The sequence below is a fragment of the Arctopsyche grandis genome, chromosome 9 (assembly GCF_051622035.1).
Source record: "Arctopsyche grandis isolate Sample6627 chromosome 9, ASM5162203v2, whole genome shotgun sequence".
NCBI lineage: Eukaryota > Metazoa > Arthropoda > Insecta > Trichoptera > Hydropsychidae > Arctopsyche > Arctopsyche grandis.
In genome coordinates this window covers 13,940,428-13,962,775 of record NC_135363.1, presented here as the reverse complement: position 1 = coordinate 13,962,775, position 22,348 = coordinate 13,940,428, and the positions used below count along the sequence as shown (strand labels likewise).

General features: G+C 35.4%; 2 protein-coding genes across 5 annotated transcripts in view; one reads left to right on the top strand and one right to left on the bottom strand.

Annotated features, from left to right (window-relative positions):
* The window catches only part of LOC143917204 (uncharacterized), a 46,980-nt gene extending 39,306 nt beyond the window's left edge, over positions 1-7,674 (top strand). The window contains exons 7-23 of the mRNA XM_077438676.1: positions 860-1,055; positions 1,139-1,279; positions 1,509-1,771; positions 1,852-1,977; positions 2,056-2,208; positions 2,292-2,464; positions 2,550-2,685; positions 2,769-3,046; positions 3,121-3,471; positions 3,546-3,749; positions 3,823-4,065; positions 4,143-4,327; positions 4,396-4,661; positions 4,751-4,900; positions 4,997-5,143; positions 5,223-5,379; positions 5,458-7,674. Of these exons, the coding sequence (XP_077294802.1) occupies positions 860-1,055; positions 1,139-1,279; positions 1,509-1,771; positions 1,852-1,977; positions 2,056-2,208; positions 2,292-2,464; positions 2,550-2,685; positions 2,769-3,046; positions 3,121-3,471; positions 3,546-3,749; positions 3,823-4,065; positions 4,143-4,327; positions 4,396-4,661; positions 4,751-4,900; positions 4,997-5,143; positions 5,223-5,379; positions 5,458-5,709 (3,421 nt within the window). The 3' untranslated portion in view covers positions 5,710-7,674. The remainder of the gene's footprint in view (positions 1-859; positions 1,056-1,138; positions 1,280-1,508; positions 1,772-1,851; positions 1,978-2,055; positions 2,209-2,291; positions 2,465-2,549; positions 2,686-2,768; positions 3,047-3,120; positions 3,472-3,545; positions 3,750-3,822; positions 4,066-4,142; positions 4,328-4,395; positions 4,662-4,750; positions 4,901-4,996; positions 5,144-5,222; positions 5,380-5,457) is intronic.
* Not1 (CCR4-NOT transcription complex subunit 1) lies at positions 7,645-19,220 on the bottom strand. 4 transcript variants are annotated; one of them, XM_077438667.1, is made up of 16 exons: positions 18,836-19,220; positions 17,572-17,784; positions 17,294-17,474; positions 14,518-17,038; positions 13,039-14,431; positions 12,381-12,956; positions 12,056-12,301; positions 11,671-11,973; positions 11,229-11,597; positions 11,006-11,152; positions 9,993-10,127; positions 9,423-9,866; positions 9,151-9,335; positions 8,760-9,023; positions 8,623-8,684; positions 7,646-8,541 (listed from the first exon to the last, which is right to left on the bottom strand). In XM_077438667.1, the coding sequence occupies exons 1-15, from the start codon at positions 18,935-18,937 to the stop codon at positions 8,636-8,638; spliced, it is 7,128 nt and encodes a 2,375-aa protein (XP_077294793.1). In that variant the 5' UTR covers positions 18,938-19,220; the 3' UTR covers positions 7,646-8,541; positions 8,623-8,635. The 4 variants fall into 4 exon arrangements, with proteins under 4 accessions (XP_077294791.1, XP_077294792.1, XP_077294793.1 ...); XM_077438668.1 differs by having other exon boundaries at positions 9,423-9,851; XM_077438665.1 differs by lacking the exon at positions 8,623-8,684 and having other exon boundaries at positions 7,645-8,541.
* Between the last annotated feature and the right edge of the window lie 3,128 nt (positions 19,221-22,348).

Below are 22,348 nucleotides of genomic sequence, written 5' to 3'. Positions count from 1 at the left end.
AGTAACTACCGCACTCCTCTGCAATCAACACGCAAACTTTATTGGAAAGCTTTTTACTTCCATTCTTATGCAATCACAGACACGACTATGACATATTGTACACGACATATTGTAAACACTCATCAGTAACAACATATTCTTAAACGACACTATTTTAAAGTATGAAGTATGTTAGATGAATTGAAATGGTTGGATATTAGAAACAGTCTTAAATTAAGCACATTAAAATTTGTATATAAGCTAGACAAGAATCTATTACCCAAATATTTTAATAATTACATAGTTAGGAATAGAGATTTACATAATTATAAAACTTTAAATAGGAATAAATTAATTATAGGCAGAGTAAAAAAGCAAGAACTGCAGGAGGTGTCTTTCACAGAGGTTTTCAAATCTATAATGCCCTTCCTGAGAACATTAGAAGTGCTAATAACATTGGTGCTTTCTTGAAGGGTGTTAATGGATACCTTTGTGGAAGATGATGTAAATATATAAGTTTAATAAAATGCAATGTTCGGTATTGTATTATATTAGGGTTACTAATTAAAGTTTTGTTAATTATATTTGTTATTTGTAACAAATTCAATTAGCAATTTGTTATTTTTAAATAAATAAAGGGCTGAATTTTTTATATATTTAATTCAAGAGCGACCAAACAAAGTTTTAAGTAAATGTGTTGAAAGATCAGATAGATGGAGCAAACGTGTGATTCACTAACGAAGTCAATGCTAAATGGTTCACTGTAAATATAAATTCGATATTAAACGCACGCACATACCATTTAGTTGCAATATCGTCCCTTAGAAGTAATCTTATAGTCAATTATGTACTAAAATTCTTGAATCATAATTCGTTTCAGATGTAACGACAAACAAACAATTCTAGCACCCCTTTACAACATTCTGTTGACCGAGCACAACAGAATTGCAAGAGCTTTGAGTAATTTGAATCCTCACTGGGATGATGTTACATTATTCTTAGAATCGAAGAGAATAATCACAGCAGTTTTGCAACACATCACCTACACTGAATTTCTTACTACTGTCCTCGGAGAGGTATTATTCCATATATAAAAGTAATTATGTATGTTAGATAACAAAAAACGATGAAAAAATTAATAAAAAATATTCGTTTTCAGATAGTGATGTCCAAGTCAGAGCTACGTCCCCTCAGCAACGGTCATTTCCAAGGCTATTCCAGTACCAATAGAGCTGGTATATACAATGAAGTGGCAATGAGTGCTCTTCAATCCTTCAAATCGATGATACATTCATCATTGGTAAACGTTTTAACTGATTTCCAAGTATTTTACATTGTATTCAAAATACATGTGTCTTTATTATTTTTTTAAAGTCTTAATTTTTTTTATATATGTACATAAGTTTATCAAATTAAATACACATTAAAATAATTTGCTATCTGAAATATATTTTATGTGTTAATTATATGTATAAATAAATAATCAAATTAAAATTATGCTAATATTGTATTATCTTATCATTCAACAGGTGAACCAAACACTCTCCCTTGAAATTTTATTGAAAACTCCAGCAAGGTCACCCTCGTTGCACTTCACACAAAAAAATTCAGATTTAGATTTCGCATCATTCCTTTTACACCAGGGAAGAGATCATGGACTACCATCGTATGTAAAATTCCTAAACCTCTGTGAAGCTCAAGTGAATCCCGATGTATCCAAACTTAAGTTTGAAGATTTGGGTAAGGTCGGAATCGGTGAAGCAGGTCAAAAGTTACTACGTGCCTTGTACAAGTATGTTGATATCTTTAAAAGAATTAATCATTCGATATGTAACCATTAAATTTTTACTAACCAAATTTTTTTTTTTGCAGTAATGTAAATGATGTAGATTTATTGGCTGGATCAGTTTTAGAACAACCGATCGATGGAGCAATGGTTGGTCCTACAACCGTTTGCCTGCTTAAACAACAATTTATTAAGCTAAGAAACAGTGATAGGTAATATTCTCACACTGAATTCCGTTATATTGCTGTTTATTACAAGCTTTTTTTCACTACATCTGTTTTCTTTCATAGATTTTGGTATGAGAACGATTTGCCACCATCATCGCTATCTCCAGAGCAACTGCAAGCAATCAGAAGAGTCTCTCTTGCTGGTCTGCTTTGCTCTTCCAATACAAAAGTGCGTGAAGTACAACCAAAGGCTTTTGTTGTTGAGGATTCTTACTTGTAAGTCAAACTGAAATGGCTACTTATTATAGTTCAAGTATAGTTTGCATGTTTTAATTTTTTTATGTTGAATTTTATTTTAGAAATTCCCCACAATCTTGTAACCAGCATTCTCGATTGGAACTATCAGCGTGGTTAGATCAAGATCACATGGATATGGGAGAAATTTCAGATGAAATGTTGATGAGTGCTGTAGAAAAAGCCAAAAGCGACATGATTGAAAGAAAGAGGCTTGAATATGAACTTTGGGAGCAATGTAAATTAATATTTATATTGTATAATATAAATAACTATCATTCAATTTATTATAATTTCAATAATCTAAATATAACATTTTGTAGCTGGAGGAGTCGATCCCAAATCTCCTGCAGGAACAGCAGCTTCCTTTTCAAAAGCTAACAAAAATGCACTTTTACTTGCAAACACATCTTTGTTCTTTGAATATGCCACAAATGAAATATTAAATAACGTCATGGGGTAAGCAAGTTCATATAACCATAAAATAAATTTAAAACTATGTTTTTTCCATATATATGTAATCATATCAATTTGTATTACAGTCAACGGAGAAAGAAGCGTCAAATTTTCGACAGTAATGTTCTTAATTTTGCTCCTGGAAACGATTTTGTTGATGCTCTACAAAGTGTTGATGTAAGTGGCTTTTTACAAAATTCGCAAGCACCTCATTTAGAAGCCCAGTGTGATGATTTTGAAACAACTTGTGACACCTCAACGCCATTCAGGAGTTTTACAGGACATTGTAACAATCTTCGTAATCCAACATTAGGAAAAAGCTTAACGACATTTGCTAGATTATTACCACCTGTTTATGAAGATGGTCAGTATAATTATTATTTAATACCTTTAATTTTTTATATTCAAATTTAATACAATATTTTGAAAATATTTCAGGTGTATCTAGGCCAAGATCAAATTCTGTCACCGGTGCCCCACTTCCATCGCCAAGAACCGTTTCGACTGTGATTCATCCTGACATATCCAACCTTCATAATCGATACACTCTTATGGTCATGCAGTATGCTCAAATATTGGATCACGATCTGACGATGACACCCATTCACAAAGGTTTCCACGAATCGATTCCCAATTGCAGATCTTGCGACTCGCCCAGAACTGTTCATCCAGAATGCAATCCATTCCCAGTACCTCGTGGAGATCACTTCTATCCAGAAGTCAACGTTACCAGTGGTGAAAGACTTTGTTTCCCATTCATGAGAAGTTTGCCCGGACAGCAGCAGCTTGGTAAGCATAAACTTACAAAATTGTTATAAATGATTAGAGATCGAGAGTTGATTTTCACGTTTTCTTTATTATAGGACCTCGTGAGCAAGTCAATCAAAATACAGCATTCTTAGATGGTTCAATGGTTTACGGAGAAAACAGTTGTGTAGCTCGTTCTCTGAAGGGATTTAACGGTCGTCTTAATTCAACTGTGCATCCAGTCAGAGGAAAAGAACTTTTACCAAGAACTGACTCTCATCCAGAATGTAAAGCAGCATCAGGATACTGTTTTGTCGCCGGTTAGTAAATAATTTAAATGTAATGAAAAGTAGTATATGATTTTAATTATTAATTTATGGATTAATCAAATAGGCGACGGACGAGCATCTGAACAGCCTGGTTTAACTGCACTTCATACAATGTTTTTGAGAGAGCATAACAGAATTGTAGAAGGTCTAAGAGGTGTAAACCCTCATTGGGATGGAGAAAGATTATATGAACATGCAAGAAGAATCCACATAGCCCAAATTCAACACATTACATACAATGAATTTTTACCACGTATTTTAAGTTGGAATGCAGTTAATTTATATGGACTTAAATTATTACCAGCTGGTAATATCACATGCAACTATTTTCATCAATGAAAATTATATTCAACTACTTTTAATTTAAAAATAAAATTATTGTAGGATATTACAAAGACTACTCACCTACTTGCAATCCAGCTATAGTAACAGAATTTGGAGCGGCTGCTTTTAGAATTGGTCATTCGTTACTTAGACCTCATCTTCCTAGATTGTCTCCCACACACCAACCTATCGATCCACCAATTCTCTTACGAGATGGTTTTTTCAGAACAGATTTCTTCCTTCAGGTATTGCCATTTTTTTTAATTCAATCCCCAATTTTTGATCAATTATTAACTGTATAAATTGTTCACAGCCATCTATGACTGAGGAATTAATTCGTGGCTTAGCGTCAACACCAATGGAAACGTTGGATCAATTCATCACTGGAGAAGTCACCAATCATTTGTTTGAAGACAGGCGAATTCCATTTTCAGGCATTGATTTAATTGCTCTTAATGTACAACGAGCTCGCGACCACGGAATCCCATCATATAATAATTACAGAGCATTGTGTAACTTGAAGAGAGCATCTTCATTTGAAGATTTGTCAAGAGAAATTCCTCCAGAAGTAATTGCCAGGTAATTCATATAACACATACCTACATTTATAATGTAGTCAGTACTGCACTATTTTATTATTAGTATTAAAAATATGTTTTATTTTATAGATTGAAGCGCATTTATGCCACAGTTGATGATATTGATCTATTCCCTGGAGGAATGAGCGAACGACCACTTCAAGGAGGTTTAGTTGGACCAACTTTTGCCTGCATTATCGCCATCCAATTCAGACAACTCCGAAAATGTGATCGCTTTTGGTAAACATTTTCTTCAAATCATAAAATAAACATATTGACATGATACAATTTATTGATCATCTCTATGATTAATAATTAAATTAAAATTTATCTTAGGTATGAAAATGAAGATCCAGCTGTTCGCTTCACAGAAGCACAAATGACAGAACTAAGAAAAACAACACTCTCTAAAATTTTATGCGAAAACTTTGACATACAATCTGATATCCAGAAAGCTGCATTCGATCTTCCAAGCAATTTCTTGTAAGTGGATTTTGTCTAGTAACATATCGGCTTGGTATATTATTTATCGATGCAGTTAAAAATAATTTAAACATTTTAGAAATCCTCGGGTACAGTGTCATTCATTGCCACAAATCGATTTATCTGCATGGAGAGAGAGTTCGGCACAAGGTTGTCAAATTGCAGGAAGAAATGTTGCTGTCGGCAGTTCTGCTTTCCCAACGCCTTGCACATCATGCATCTGCACTACAGAAGGAGTATGAAATATTGTTAAGCCATCGTCTAATATCCTCGATTTACTGATTTTACTAAATCTCTTGTATATTGTATTGCAGGCTCAATGTGCATCGCTTCGTATAACAGATTGTGCACAGTTGCAAAGAGAATGGCCGACGGAGGCGATACTGCGGGACGATGTGTGTTCAGCTCAATGCGGTGGGTTTATCCTGAGTGGATCAGCTCAATTGACCGCATCGTCCGGCATAACTGAAGATTTGATACCTCCACCACCGCGACAGGCTAGAAGAAATCCGGGTGTTTTCTCCGGATTCAAAGTACCAGATCTCGCGCAATTTGTGTCCAAATAAAACTACAAAAAAAAAAAAACACATAAAGAGACTTAAACCAATTGTTTTCGATGCATTTTTGTTGATATTTGTTACTTACTTTAGTACTGAAATAGCCCTGAAAAAATTGTATTTAACAATTTACCGAGTGTCAATGTTCTGTAAATATTTATATCTATTCGAATACATATGTGCATTAAGTTTTAGTAGAGAGAATGAAGGTTTATGTACATATACGTGTAAATCATGTATGCAAAGATGATTTTTTTTATATATATGTATGTATGTGAAAAAAATCAGAATGTTTGAAAAATATATGTTTGTGCGTAAGACCTTCACTCGGAGCGCCATTACTATGACTGTGAACATATGTATTGTTGTGTATGCACATTTGTATGAATTTTAATTGAAAATATTAGAAAACTAAAAATGATGGATATACAATGCTATTGTTAATTTAATTTTAATTGTGTAATATCACAAAACGGGATGAAAATATTTATGTTAACTTACAAAACTGCGTATATGTACAACCTAGATGCTTTAACTTTAAGTGTTTGAAGAAAAAGTGCCCTTTACATATACATACATACTTTGTATTTTGCTCCTGTTTATTATGTAGCACTTGTGATATGTCAAAAAATATTTTTTTATAAAAATAAGCTTTCGTACAGGTAAAATATGTAGATAAATAAAAAATGAAAGCTTAATTTTTATACTAGTGCTCAAGGATCTTCTTTGAGATTATTTAGTTTTTTATCTGATTTGCAATGCAAACATTATGAATGTATATAGATGTATGTAATTATGAAAATTAGAAAGATGATTGTCGAGATCACGTTAATTGTAATTTGTATACAATTATCATCAATCGATATAAAAGGTCCGGATGATTAAATGTGTAGATTGTATTATATATTTGATTTAACTACAGGACAACAGTGCAACCAATACAAATTTGACATCTACATAAGTTGGAACTTCATACCTTTCGTATTTACAAAAAGAATTACAACCTCTTGTAAATTACACGCGAAGTGATCATCTTTTTTTTTATGTCAAAATATGACTTCAAAAACAACATGTATTGAAATTCAAACCATCGAATAATGTCGACTGCAAGGAATATTTTAATGTATTAGGTGCCATTATAATTTATGATTCTTGGTTATAACGAATTTTCAGAATTTGAAATATTGACCCAATCCAAAGGTACGAAAATTGCACTGAATTTGTGTAGTCTAAATTAAATGATTAAATTAGATCTTTCCAATTTTCAAAAGTATGCTCATAGAAATACATATTTGTACAAAGAGAAAAGATTCAAAAATTTCTTACTTTGAAATGTTGGTATTTTAGTAGTATTTTAATTTTCATGTAGCCAATCTTTTGTCTTTTATATAATCATGTAAATAATGTAATTTTAAAATATCCTCACTTTAATATTTAAAGCTATGATTTTATTACTTAAAATATTTTTAATGATACTTAATTTTTGAAAGCATTAAAATTGATAAAACAGGATCAAATGTTTGCATGACTGAATTTATCAGCATAATCTTAAAAAAATACCTCTGATAGAAATGGTCAATACTTATAAACAAATGATTTGCTGTAAATGTGTAAATATTCAAGCAACGAAAAAAGAATGAATCAATTTTTGTATGCATGCGAATTGTGTAAATTCTGAGAAATAAATTATATATGTATCTTTTTCACTGTTTGGCCATTCATACATGATACAATATTATATATTGATATTTTAAAAACAAAATGTATAGAAACAGTAATCTATCTATTTATAACAGTAACTATCAAGTATACTTATTTCTATACCCTTTGTTTGCGATATACAATAAACAGATCATGTATAAGTCGCCTAAATGTTTTGCAAATGTAAAATATAAAAACATGTGTATATGTGCTATTATTTAGTGTGTAAAATGAAAATAAATTAAAATGAGAATGAATTCTTACCTTTATTTGAAAACTTTATTATTACAATATACCAAAATTATTTTAATACAAAAAAAAACATATGTTACAATTATGTAATCAAAAGGAACAATTCCTTATTAAATGTACATTAACTACACAATTCTGCCTAACCTATACAATAATCAAGATTAAGAGATCTACAGGCATCTTTAAAACAAAGAATGAAATCTGCATGACACGAATGACCACAACAAAAATATCAGAAGTAATTAAATTGCATGTTTATTATCATACATAATTATAAAAACTAGTTTTTTATCACAGCAGTTTACAATATGGTCCTGTCATACTGATTTTTTTCTTCGCTTTACAGAGCAACTTTTATTATATCTAAGTATTCTTTAAAATGTCTTATTCAATTAGAATTAACAAAATGATAAGACTGAATAAATTAAAATGCTTCAACTGCATGTACAGCTTAAATTATCCACAATCTTACATAAAATGCACTGTGCAAATTCATTGACTACTTAAGACACTTGAAAATTCATTATATGGAATCCAGACAATGTAAATACAATAAAATGTTAACTTTTTCGTCTTGGATGGAAATGGACATATTTTAAATTACAAATTCAATTTAAATTCCTATAAAAGAATCGAATAAAAAAATAAAAACATTTAAAGACAAAATAAAAGGTAATAATTATACATATCCAATAACTAATAATGTTCTCAATTAACATTCATCAAATATTTTTTAAAATAAATAGCACTATCATATGGAGAATAGATTAAATACATATATGATTTAAGTGTCGTATTGTAGTCTCAGTTAAAACTGCTTATCATTTTCGGGTATCATTACTCTCCTTTGCAGTATATATTGCTTGGATGTTTTCTTTCGTACACAACCTGAAAACAATAATAACATTTGGTAAAATGTTAGAAAATGATAATAGTGTTGATAATAACAAAAACAGCATATATCCTAACATATTAAAGCAAATTAAAGCAAATTTTTTGTCAGAACTTTTATATTTTCTTTTGAACAGAACCTGAAAGCAATAAAGAACGATAAAAAAGAATTCTGTAAAATGAGAGCAATATTAACATGAAATAAAAGAACATACTTTTCAATTTCAGGTGCACAGTGTACAAAATCGTGATCTGCAAATTTGTATGTTGGATTTTTAACTAGTTCAATAAATGTTATCAAAAGTCCCCATGGATGAGGTCGATTAACTATAATCCGCTCCAACAGCATACGAGTTATCTGTTCTTGTATCGCTTCAGAATTTGCTTCGGCAAAAAGGTAAAGTAGAGCGCAACTGAAGTAATGCGTATGACTATTGGGAAACCGTAGCTGATTACCAATTCCATTCAAAAATATGTATCTAAAAAATAACAATAAAAATAATTAAATACTAACAACTTACTTTTAACTTATTTATATACACAGTAAGAAAGCAAATGCATCAATATTAGAATTAATTAATTCAACAAAATGGTACATTTTATTACCTTCCTTCATAATCCAAATCAACAGCCAAATTTTGGAATATGTCCATATGTGCCGTGTGGGCTATCGTTGTCATACTCGGTGTTTGCCCCTTCGATCTTATATATGTTATGGCTTGAGTACCCACATAAAGAATAACAGCATTCATTAAAGGGACATTGTATTTTTTCCCAGGATCATTTGATATCTAATAAAAAAAAATAGCATATGTAGTATTAGACCATCACAAAAAACGTTCATGAATTGATTTTTTCATTATTTATATTGATAATACCTGCATAATTGTTCGTAGTTCTGACAAAAAGGTAACAGGTGCCCTTGCTTCCAAATACGAATCTAAGTCTTTCTTAAAACTGGGCGGTTGAATTAAAGCTGTATAATTAGCCAATATTCTAGGGGCGTGAGATATTTCAGCCAATAAATCGAATTTAAGATTAGGAGTGAACGGATCAGGCAACCGCATATTTCGAGGAAATGCAGACAAAATGAGATTCCGCATTTGAATACAATTTGGTGATATTTCATCACAGAATATATAATGATAATCGCACAGAAACTCTGGGAAATCGTGCAACAAAACCAACAGAACTTTCAGAATGCCAGTGTACAACAAGGATATTGGCTTGAGAAGCGTAGTATTGGTCAAGAATGGTTTGATGTACTTGAATAAGTCAACCAAAAGTTGTGAGTACATGCCCCATCCCTGAAAAGAAAAAGACTGCTTGATATAAAAAAATAGTATATAAAGTGGAAACAAGGTAGTTTTTAAAATTTTATATATAACGTTTTAAAATGCTTGTAAGTACAAAAAGATATACAAAAAAACAAATAAAAAGTAAAATACCTTTTGTTGAGGAGTAGATGCCAACATTCTGTGTATAAAAGCTCTGTGAGCGACAAAATCTAACCAGGCATAGATAAAACCTGGTGCTACAAGCGGTTGTACCATGTGTAAAGTATGACAATATGCTGTAAGAAGCTGAAAATAAAAAAAAAAGTTTATAATAACTAGAAAACCCATACACTATGCATAAGTTAGTTGAATTCAAATGGTTACACGACAATTGGTGCAAGTCCAAAAGGTTCAACGACAAAATGTACCCGAAAATTAATGCACTGACAAAATGTACCCGCGACAAAATGTTCACGCGACAAAATGTCCACGGAAATAATGTTCAAGCGAAAAAATGTTCAAAAATCCTAAATTTTCCTATTTTAATGGAAAAAGTAACTTTTTATTGTATTATATGTTATATATCTATCGATGTATATGGTACTTTTTATTGTATAGATCGCGGATGTTATTAAATTAGTGTTACGTATACTAAAAAGAGCCACCGAGTAATTGCGATCGGATTAGGCCGGTTAGCGTCCTGAGAGACCGTGAGACCGGTGTAAGTGGTTTTAAGGATTAGCGACAAGCTAAGTGCATGTAAGCTAAACAATGATTGCACTTCTCATACAGTGGGAATACATATCCGAATACGTGACTATACAGTAGGTAAACAGATTAGACGTCCTGAGAGATCTACCCCTTATAAGGCGGTACGTAGGCGATATCATGTCATTCTGGACTGAGCACTGTCAGTGCGTGTATCTCCTTAATCATTAATAAATGCTGTGAAACGACTGTTGGCCTTTTACTTGGATCCTCCACCCACCCCTACGCAACATTAGTATAAATTCAATTTCAATTTAAATAAGTAAATATTGGATACGGTTGAGAACCCCTGACAATTATACTAATAACATTTTGTCACAGGTACATTTTGTCAGTGCACTAATTTTCGGGCACATTTTGTCGTTGAACCTTTTGGACTTGCAACAATTGTCGCGTCCCCAATTCAAATAGCATACCTGGAAATTAATGGCTTCCAATACTGGTTCTGATTCGTTCAAATCTAAAAACAGCATAATCAAAATTCGATAATAGGGCAATTGTTGGAAAAGAGGGCCTCTCTCTTTATGATCTTGTATTAAACAATGTGCTGTTATAGTCAGAACCTGAAATACATTTCATTCGTTATACATACATATATTAAAATCAAAAACATCCATTTTCTTATTGAAACTAAGTTACCTTATTCAACAGGTTGATTTTAGGTATAGTATTGCCGGCGTCGCCGGAATTCTTTATCAAGAGTGTTACAAGTCGCACATAAGGATCAATCATATGATAGAACTTATTTCTTTGTGTGTTGTCTGGAGGATTTATTCGGTCCTCTTCAAGCAACACATAAACATTATCAATGCACAACTGCGTAGCGACTCTGAAGAACTGCGTAATCGCCTCATCATTCTTAAAGATTCCATTCGCATTCAACTGCTGCACGAATATATTGAACGTTTTCATGATCTCCCTATTCGGCGCTGGATTATGATACAAATTCACCCAGTCGCGTAATAATCCTTCTATTTTTTCGCTTACACCCCAAGAATCATCTCGCATCTAAAAGTATAACCATATTCAACATATTTTGAAAAATAAAATAAATTTCACCGCAAGGTTTCAATTTATATACCCTAGCATGAAAAACACCAGAGTGCATATGCGACAATGGTGCAATTTGAGGTCTATTCCCTAACACGTTCGATATATCTTGATCGACTCTGAGCAACTTGACCAACGATGCCAGACCTTCAGGTGGTTGTCTGGAATGGGACGCAATTCTCACCAGCACATCTATCGTATTTACAAGATCTGACTCAGTCATTAATATCGAATCTCGTTCGTTCACCAAATACAACTGCACAAACTGCATAGCAAAAGCTACAGCCATGTAGTTGTTGCCGTTATCCATGCACTGAGCTAATGCTACATCGTACTGAAATGAAAATTGAACGTATCATGAATTTGCACATATTAACCATTAGAAAATATTTTTAAAATTCATATCTGATTCTCACCTGTTGTATATTGACAAGATTGGCACGGATAAGCGCATCGACTGCATCTAAATTAGAGAACCTGAGTTCGTCACGACATTCGGAAAGACATCCTGTCACTTGTTTGCTAGTCCATATTTGACCGAGCAATGAGTCTTGCAAAAACTTTAACGCTCTAATGTGAACCTCTTTGTAACGATTTATAGCATCCAGTTGTTCGGAATTAACTCCTACTATTGTATAACCTTCCAATAATCCTTCAACTGCCTATAATTTTTGTAAAAAATAAATAAATTATTAAATGTATACCAAAATACCAATGTCTAAAATGGTGTCCATTTTTTACCTTTGATAATAGACTATAAGACGTCAAGTTATCTTGTGATCTTGCAATGAAATGTAGGCAATCTAATATAGCGTGCATATTTCTAATTTGCAGTGTAATATTTGGCACACCAACCATAGTCTCGAGTACGAATTCCGCGTCTCTTATAAATCTACTCAATTCATCACCTCCGTGGTATACGTTTTGGTTCATCTGATTAAACACTAGCGGTGGAAATGGCAAGGGATTTGGCGCGACAGGTTTAGGTACCATTAATGCCGTGTTCCGTTCTTTGATCGGAGCAAAACCAGGAATATTTCGTGCAAATTCTTCGTACACTGCCATCTGTGACTCACTAGCACCGCCAACTTTTAGCCGAATTCTATCTGGCATTCTCTCATTGTGATAATTGAGGACGGAAGTATCATAGTATCTACGATTTTCTCCACGTGCTGACTTTCTCAATTCATAGTCATTCATCAATCTTTTGTCCAACTCGGGTAAAGCCTTTTCGGCAGATGTTTTCTGAATAAATGCGCAAACCAATTCCATGTTATCATTGGCTAAAACTGAAGCAGCAGTTTCCATTATTTCTTTCTGAAAATTAGTTAAGAGAAATGTTTAGTTACAAATACATTTAAAAAAGAAATATTAAATAACTTAATACAAAAATGCTTACTTGTTGAGCATTTGGGGCGATCAACCCATTGACGAAAGCACTTATCAAATTTGCATTTATTGCTTTCGCCAATTGTTCTCTACAGTTAGTCATTGCCAATCCGGCTGTAACATGTCTCATTATGTGATGTGCCGAAGTTCTCATACGAGAATCCTCAGGATCTAAAGCAAAATCTTTACGGATGATATGTTCACAAGCAGGCAATGCATACTTAATAGACCTCTCCACCACAGGATGTATCCAATCTTGGATAGACCTTTCGATTGCCGATTTCACGAATTGTTTTAAGTGTGGATTAGTTTGGAATAGAATAAGATGAGGATTTATAACAATGTATTGATTGAATTGAGATGTGTTGGAAACATTTAAATCTACATAATTGAATCTCGGTTCTGGAATACCGACTATTTGTAACATTCCAGATTCACCTGGAATCATAGTCGGGGTAACTGATATTCTGCTGACTTCATCAGAAGGCACAAGAGCTGTTGAGGCAATAACAGTAGATGGCACAGGTGTACTCATTGTTTGAGAAACGGGTGTTGTAGCTTCTTTTTTGATGGTATTGGAGAGCTGATTTTGAATCTTTTGCAAATTATCAGCATCTTTCAAATACGTAGCGGGTTTCAAATTTGTAACATCTACACTTAGGTTCTTACACAGAACTTCAATTTCAAATTTGAGATTCAATTTTAAATCAGGTTCTTGATGCAACTCTGCCAGAACGTTCATTATGCTCATAGTCCATGGATTGGGAGGTTTAAAAACCTTACTTTTTGCACAAGATTCCAAAACTTTTGCGACAAATGGTACAACATATAATAGTTCTTGTTGACCTTTATGAAAAGCTTCCAAAATCAGGCCTTTAAAGTCCAAATCGACAAATAAAATCGGCTTGTTTCGACCCAGCGTTAACATTCCAAGCCAATGTCCCAAATTCTTAAGAAGAGAACGATCAGAAAAATTAGCTATACCTTTATCAGAGCGCAAAAGAACACCAATATTACGGAACGTTTCTCTTGTAACCATCTTACATAATTCCTTTACTTTGAGGAATTCCAAAAAATTTGAATATAATACATGAAAATTTAATTCAATTGACGCTCGTTTCATTACCAAATATTGCGATAACCATGGCCAATAATCATCTCCAATTATATCTCTCAATTCTTTACATTTCGCTTCTAAATTGAGCTGACTCAAATTATTGAATATGAAGGCGATTTTATCTTGAATTGTATCTGGAGGAATAGTAATTTTTTCTTCTCTATCTGTGGCCACTAGCAATGTATCAATATTTGTGGCATTCGCGATCGAAGGTCTTGAATTGGTATGTGTTGTTGATATTTTGGTAGTAAAACTAGCAGTCGATGGTACGGTAGATACTGCAGGTCTGAAATAGAAAAAAAAATTGTTTTATTACCACTAGAACTACATTTTTTTCTAAAACTACGAACGAATTAATGCGAATACGCTTACTTGTATAGTGATGTTGTACTGCCCGTGACAATTGGAGTACTGGGTGGAGCAAACGAACTGGACGAAAATATTGGTCCTTGAGGTTTTGAAGGCGGTTCTTGCCCTTGCAATCCATATTCCACATATTCTATGAGATGTGGGGGAAACTCAAAGAAATGGTCAATCGTTCGAATATGTTCACAATATTTATGATAGTCTTTTAGCCGTGGTTTAAATCTATCCAAAGCAGCAGCTCCGAAGTAAAACATTTTAGAGCCATGAGGTTTCCTTAACGCTTCAAGAACAAATTTTAAAGCCAAACCCAAGGCCATATAACTTGTTACGAGTCCTCTTTCAATTATACCACCAAACAATTGGGCAGTGATGTGTAACTCTTTTTCTGGATACTGTGGGAAAAACTTGTACTCTTCAAATAAATTGCGTAGCATGCAACTGTACACTTCCCTCTCTTTTTTGTTTTGGGATTCTTGAAATTTCTTGAGCATATCCAGCACCTCGTCGATCGATAACGTGGGATGCGGTGGATGGTTATAAATTCTTTGAAAGAACCCATTCGCTTCATCTTCTATTTCTTTAGACACCATTTGAACTATCTCAGGAAACAGAATTTGACTTTCATTTATTCGTTTGTCAGCGACTGTTGCAACCGAATTACCTCTATTTGCTATTATCATATTTGGTATATTAGTATTATGTTGAAAAGGCATCATCGTAAATGGACTATTTGAGGGTCCACTAGTTATTAATCTTGAGGGTGAACCAGGAGTAGTTACGAGAGGACCGAGCGATCCTGGCAATGGGAAGGAAGTATTGCCAGGTGCTCCTAATGTCATGTTAGCCAAGTTAGTGCCTAGTGTCGAAATAGTATCTGCTCCTGGAGCGTTAAATATCTGGCCACTGAGTGCAGATGGATTGAATGATGTGTCAATTCCTCGGTGTGTGCGAGGACCGGCTGGTATCGTTGGTCTTCCTTTGTTCAATAAGATAGAACAATTACTAGAAACCGACATGATCATTTCTGACAACTCTGGTTGTACATTGTTAATACAAATATGCAAACAACTTAGCATTGTTGCAATTGTTTCTTGTGGAAGTTGGGTCACTTTTGGCATTTGTTCATCAGAAATTTTTCCACCAATAACTTGAGGACATCGCCTTTGTAGAAATTTGACCATGCTTAGTATGAAGGTTTCTCCATGTTCTCTGATTTTATCTGTCAACCATTTGTCAAGTTTTAAATATTCTCGTCTCGATGCCAAGCATGCAAGATCAATTACAAATACAAACGAATTTGTATTTAATAAATGTGAAAGAGCTTTCAAATCTTGAGCTACATCCAAAATTCGTGAAAGTCTTGACTGATCTTGTTCACCTCTCAGATACCAGTCAGCCATGGCATGCATAATTATAGACTTAACATTGATGCCTTGTTGGTGCCATGCATGATGTAAAATGATGGCAGAATTCGGATGATTACCGAGAAATATAGGTATAAGCGTTTGCAACAACTCTTGACATAAAATTGTTGGTGGTATATTAATTTGAAGTATAGCCAAAAATAGCACATCTGGACAAAGTTGGATTGGTATTTTGAATAATTCGTGAACTTGAGAATAGAATCCTCTATCAGAGAGATATAGTAATAACTCCACTAAATGTAAAGACTGCCAATTTGAAATTTCTTTATTGTCGGACTCTGGTTGAAGTTTTAATATATCGACTGCTACTGGATGATACAAATTCTCTCCAAAGCTGAACACATCTGGATTTTTTATAATATGAGTAATAAGACTCATTTGTCCTTCGGTATTTGTCCAATGTCGATAAAAAAGATCTGTAGGAAACGTTGTTAAAAAGCTAATTTGCAATCCCATTCTTAATGCTGAAATAAGTAAGAACAATCCCTGGCGATCTTTGATCAAAAATTCTGGATGATCCAATTGAAAAACAACATCAGTCCAATTTAGGTTAGGGAATAACTCTTTTAGTGCTTGTACGAAAACTTCCACATTCCACGAATCCTGAGATCCATGACCGATTGGGTCTTTTTTAATTGAATCTCTACTAATCCAAAAATTTCCAGGTGTTTGTAGTGGAGCATTATCAGATGAAAAAGTAGGATTTCTTGCCATAGTTATAAGTATTCTGGCCACATCTGCTGATGATATATCGCGTCCACCTAAATTTAAGATGTTACTCTTACATTCTTCTACAGATGACGTGAACGAGTAACCTATCTCTCTCACGAGATCAGCTAAAGAATTTTTCATTAAACTTCCCGCCATATCGTCAGCTGAAGTCATTTCTTCTAAAGGATATTCTGTGTCGTCAGGATAAAGAAGAGGCGAAAGTATAACAGGAACTAGTTCCCGTGGAAATTCTCTTCTTAGTCTTTCAAGGAAAAGTTCTTTAGTTATAGCTGCAAGACCAAAGTTCTCGTTGACAAAACTTACGAGGATTAATTGAAGTATTTCAGGACTACAGTCTTGTAATCCACCACCTTCAGCTTGTCGACCAGTATCTAAAATTCAAAAATTACAACATATGCATCAAATTAATGGTAAGCATTTAGTTTTAGCCAGCTAAGTCCTTAAAATCATTTGCAAGTTTGAATATTATTGTAGTCATTATGAAATATTCATACCTACATATCACTGTACATATAACTAAATGACTGCATACCAATTCAAGGTGAAAACATTGTCCAATTTTAGAGATAAAAGGAATATAATTAAATGTAACCCACATCTGGGAATTTATAAATTGATATACATACCAGTATCAAGATAACACTGGATAAGATCGAGCAAACGTTTCTTCAAATGTTGATGAGCGAGACTGGCAACTTCGATATTGCTGGATTTCCTCAAAGCGAGACAAAATGCTACCTCTTGTACAGTAGTTAGTTTCAATACGCGAAAGAGTTGACTAAAAGGAGCAACCGATGATTTATGAACCTAAAAAAACAAACAATATTTCAATTCATAGAAATTAATGAATAAAATAAGCAATTGAATATTAATGCACTACATGAAAAATAGAATTGAAAATGACCTTATGATTGCTTGGGATTGGTCTGTCGATAGCATGGCAGAGAATAGAAACTCGTATAGGGTGATTGAGCAAAGCGCTGAGTTGTTGAGTTAACAACGATGCGTGTATTACACCTGCTCCAGCTCTTCCGATCTCCCACAATCCACGAGATGCTTCTTTAACCAAACACTTGACTAATTGTTTATCTGCTTCCAAGCCGTGCAAGGAAACAAGCTATGGATAAAATATAAAAATGTTAAATACAAACGTACACATACCGAAGAAAAACATTTCAGTTATTTTACACAACAAATTCTTATAATAGAAGTAATAACAATAGAAAATTCATGTTTTAATTTATTTTATTTTTAACTTTGTTACATTATTGCCTGATAACGTATTTTTCGGGACATGAAAATTATTGTTCTGAGATTTAACCCTTTTATTGTCAGTATGTTTAAATATACATTTCGTGTGGTGTTATTGTACAATAATATACTGTAATATAGTACTAGTATTGTACAATAAATAAATATATTGTAATACATCATTATTTTACAAGTTTCAACACTTCAGCAATGGTGTATATAAGTAGAAAAAAAATATTCTTGCAAGAACATAAACGAAGAAATCATCGGTTATTAATAAATAGATATTTGACACTAAAACTTGTCGCTAGGAATGAATGAAACCCAGTCGAAAGTTTCTTAATTGTGAAATCTGCTTTTTATTTACGAAGAACTCGTCAGTGGGTAAACTAAAAACTATAATGTCACATTGGAAGTCTTTAGAACCCAATACCAATACCGTTGTACTAGACAATAAAAGCTATGAGCGAATAATTTATTGAAATTTAAAATTATGATAAGTGACTGGCAGTAAAAATTGAATAACCAGTTTGATAATAATTCAACAACGCAGAATAGCGCAAATTTTACAATCGAACAAAAGACGAAGCGCGGAAGTTAGGTTATGTTTCAGTGGGTCGAATGTAAATTGTGAAAAGAATCTAAAGCGAAAAGAGATTATTACGCATCGCACTATGAGAGGTTAGCGATCGAGACACATACAACAATATGGCGAAAATAATATATGGGTCAAGGATATTTCGGTTTCAGGAAGAAATTTGTAAACGAGTCCATACAACGAATTAGTAGTAAGTTTCGGCCGACAGGTGGACTCGGGTGCGAAGACTCGCGGAAGGGGAAGGGGGAAGGGGGGAGGGGCAAACGGCCGAATGACAGCGCGAGGGAGGGCGGGGGGTTGGGGTGGGGGGCGGTGTCACCTGCGCGAGCTCGTGTCCCGTCTGCTTGAGGTTCTTCTTGGTGAGCGCGTCAACCAGTTGACTGATCTGAGTCAAACAAAACGAGAGAGGGTCAAGGTTCATGTTCCATCGAGAGGCGCTACAGGGGCCGGGGGGCGGGGGTGGTGAGGGGGGCGCACGCGGCGACGGGGGCGCAGGCCGAGGACGCCGACGAGGCGGGGGGCGGGCGGGCGCCGAGCCAGCCGCCCGAACAGCGCATCACACGCGGATTCCACCGCTCGTTCACACACCCACACACCACACACACACACTCGCTCACACCCCCATACACCCACACCACGCGCAACACGCACACATCGCACACACCGCACCGCACCGCCACGGACACGGACACGCATTCGCGGCCTCAGGTCTGCCAATCTAAATAGTACGTGTGTAATTCTTGCACAATTTCACTCACCATCTAATATATCATTTCGAAATAAACTTTGTATCTATGTAAGGTTTAAAGGTTTTTTGTTAGCATTGAAAACAAATCAAAGTTTCTATGACGACGATATCGATATCGTTGAATATCATTTTTTTACAAACCTCCTTTTTTTTCGATTCAAATAAATTTAATAAAAAAAACAAATTAATGTTTAGGCCTGTCGCACACACGGCCACTCGTCACAGCCACCGGTGGCAGCCACTCTCATAGAGTTCGTATGGGACGCGCGCAAACACAACCACTCGCCACACGCTAGGGCGGTAGACGGCTCTCACAGCGAGTGGTCGCCACTCGCCACTTTTGTTCCCGCGTAAACACGGCGACGCGCCACTCGCCATTCGCCCCTCAACGGTCTTCGACTGTTGTTCGACGGTTCGCACTGTTGACAATGCGACGTCTTCGTATTGTCAACAGCGCAAAGAGTGCTTCCGAGTCGGAGTCCATATTTCAACTACACAAAAACACTACTCTCTGAAGCGAAAAGTGGCGAACAAAAGTGGCTGTGTTTGCGACAGGCCTTACTATTAGATTTTTTGCCATGTTTAAGCTGTTTATATTACAAATACCGAGCGAAGCCGGGTAAAACCACTAGTATTTAATAAATGCGCTTGTGGGAAATTATGCGTACCACCACAAAACTGCAGGAACAAAGTATGGCATCTAGAAGAATTATTTCGTCGTACACGTATCCAAGGATAATCTCGATGATTTAGGGTAAAAGCAAGGGAGGGCAAAAGTTGGATAGTTTGTGTTTATATTGTAACGTATACTAAACAGAGCCGCCGAGTAATTGCGATCGGATTAGACCGGGTAGCGTCCTGAGAGACCGTGTGACCGGGGTAAGTGGTTATAAGGATTAGCGACAAGCTAAGTGCATGAAACAATGATTGCACTTCTCATACCGTGGGAATACATATCCGAATACGTGACTATACAGTAGGTAAACTGATTATACGTCCTGAGAGATCTACCCCTTATAAGGTGGTACGTAGGCGATATCATGTCATTCTGGACGGAGCAGTGACAGTGCGTGTATCTCCTGAATCATCAATAAATGCTGTGATACGACTGTTGGCCTTTTACTTTGTGGGAATCTCGTCACATTCATCAAAGCAGTTACTGCGACGCAGAATACATTCCCGAAAACCAGACGTCGCATACCTGCAACCATTATATTAAACTCAAGCGGAACGCCCCTACCAGTCGAGTGGAACCAAAACGGTCGAAACACGCCGCCACCATTAAACTACATCGAGCGGAACGGCGCCAATCATTCCAGAAAATTCTACGCCTCGACAAAAGCAAATTCCTCTCGTACGCATCAACAACCACTTCCATCAAGCATTCCAGAAAATTCTACCCCTCGACAAAAGCAAATTCCTCTCGTACGCATCAACAACCACTTCCATCGATCAGGTGATTCCAGAAACACTATAAAAGGAGGTACAACCCAAACAACGCCAGTCGACATCCAGCTCCTGACCAGCCACCACTTCACTACGCGGACTTGGAAGATCAACCAGCCGAACGAGCCAGCAACACACTGCCGTATCCAGAGACTTGCTGAACATAGCCGAATGCCGAGCCAGCGACACTACCATATCCAGCGACTTGCCGAACATAGCCGAACAACGAGCCAGCAACACACTGCCGTATCCAGAGACTTGCTGAACATAGCCGAATGCCGAGCCAGCGACACTCTACCACATCCAGAGACCTCTGAACGACATACTTTTACCAACAATTAACCATACTTGTGTATACGTGTTACTACCAAATAAATACCATATTCAACATATAGCTGTATTAATACCGAACACAGACGAACCTGTCTATAATACATGGCGGACTGGTGGTGAAGAAGACCTTCACAACAAGACTAGATCCCCATAACTTGAATCCTCCACCCTCCCCTACGCAACAATATTTTACAAAACCATTTTTTCTAATCTTCATGTATAAATTTTCAGTAACGAATAGTCGATTTGATTACGCTTCATATTTTTTTATCAAATGACATGCATGTCCTTGGCAAATGTCTTTCTCCCCTTTCCCCCTCTCAAATGATGTCCCTGCTTCCTCCCCGTATTTTATATAAACCAGTCGTACCCCACATAATATGTTGAGAATAAAACTTCGGCAGATTACTCTGCTGGTTCTTCAATTATCAATAAAAGATTAAGAGTGGCGGCTCGTTCATATGGGCTGCAGTACTGCAGCCCTCCCCAGTATAGTCCATATACATGCTATTTTTTATGCTCATATGGACTGCGGGCTGCAGATCTCCCAGTATATATAGTACCGGACTCCGTGACGAGCCCGAATGTGAAACGCCGGAAAACGCAAATATCGGAAGGCAAAGATCAAAAATCAAAAGATCTTAAGTCGAAAGATAAAAAAAGGGTGCATGGTAAACGGTACATACTCACTTAGTTTGCGCGAGCAGGATACAACAGGAACAAGAAGAACAGGCTTTTCCTCCCGTATTAATGTGCGCGCGCAGAATACGGGAGGAAAAGCCTGTTCCTCTTGTTCCTGTTGTATCCTGCTCGCGCAAATTAAGTGAGTATGTACCGTTTACCATGCACCCTTTTTTTATCTTTCGACTTAAGATCTTTTGATTTTCGATCTTTGCCTTCCGATATTTGCGTTTTCCGGCGTTTCACATTCGGGCCCGTGAGGTAGACCTATATAGTACATATGCATGCATTGTTTGCATTTGGTCACTGGTATGGTCAACGAGGTACTACAGCCCAATTAATCTCTGCAGCCTTCACTGTGAATTCTCACCAGCCGCCACTGAGGATTACCCATAAACGTTGATTCATTTGAAGCTGGCTGTCCGAAATCTAAAAAATAAACTAGTTCTACCACTATTATTCACCGCGTCTTTCACAATCTAGAAACTCCTCTTCACATCCACATAAAAATAATTCACAAAATTCTGATTTCTTATCATTAAATTCCAGGTAGAAAATAAATATAGCCTGATTAATTAATAACTATAAAGATTTAGTTACACGGCAATATTTTTGTTAAATAAG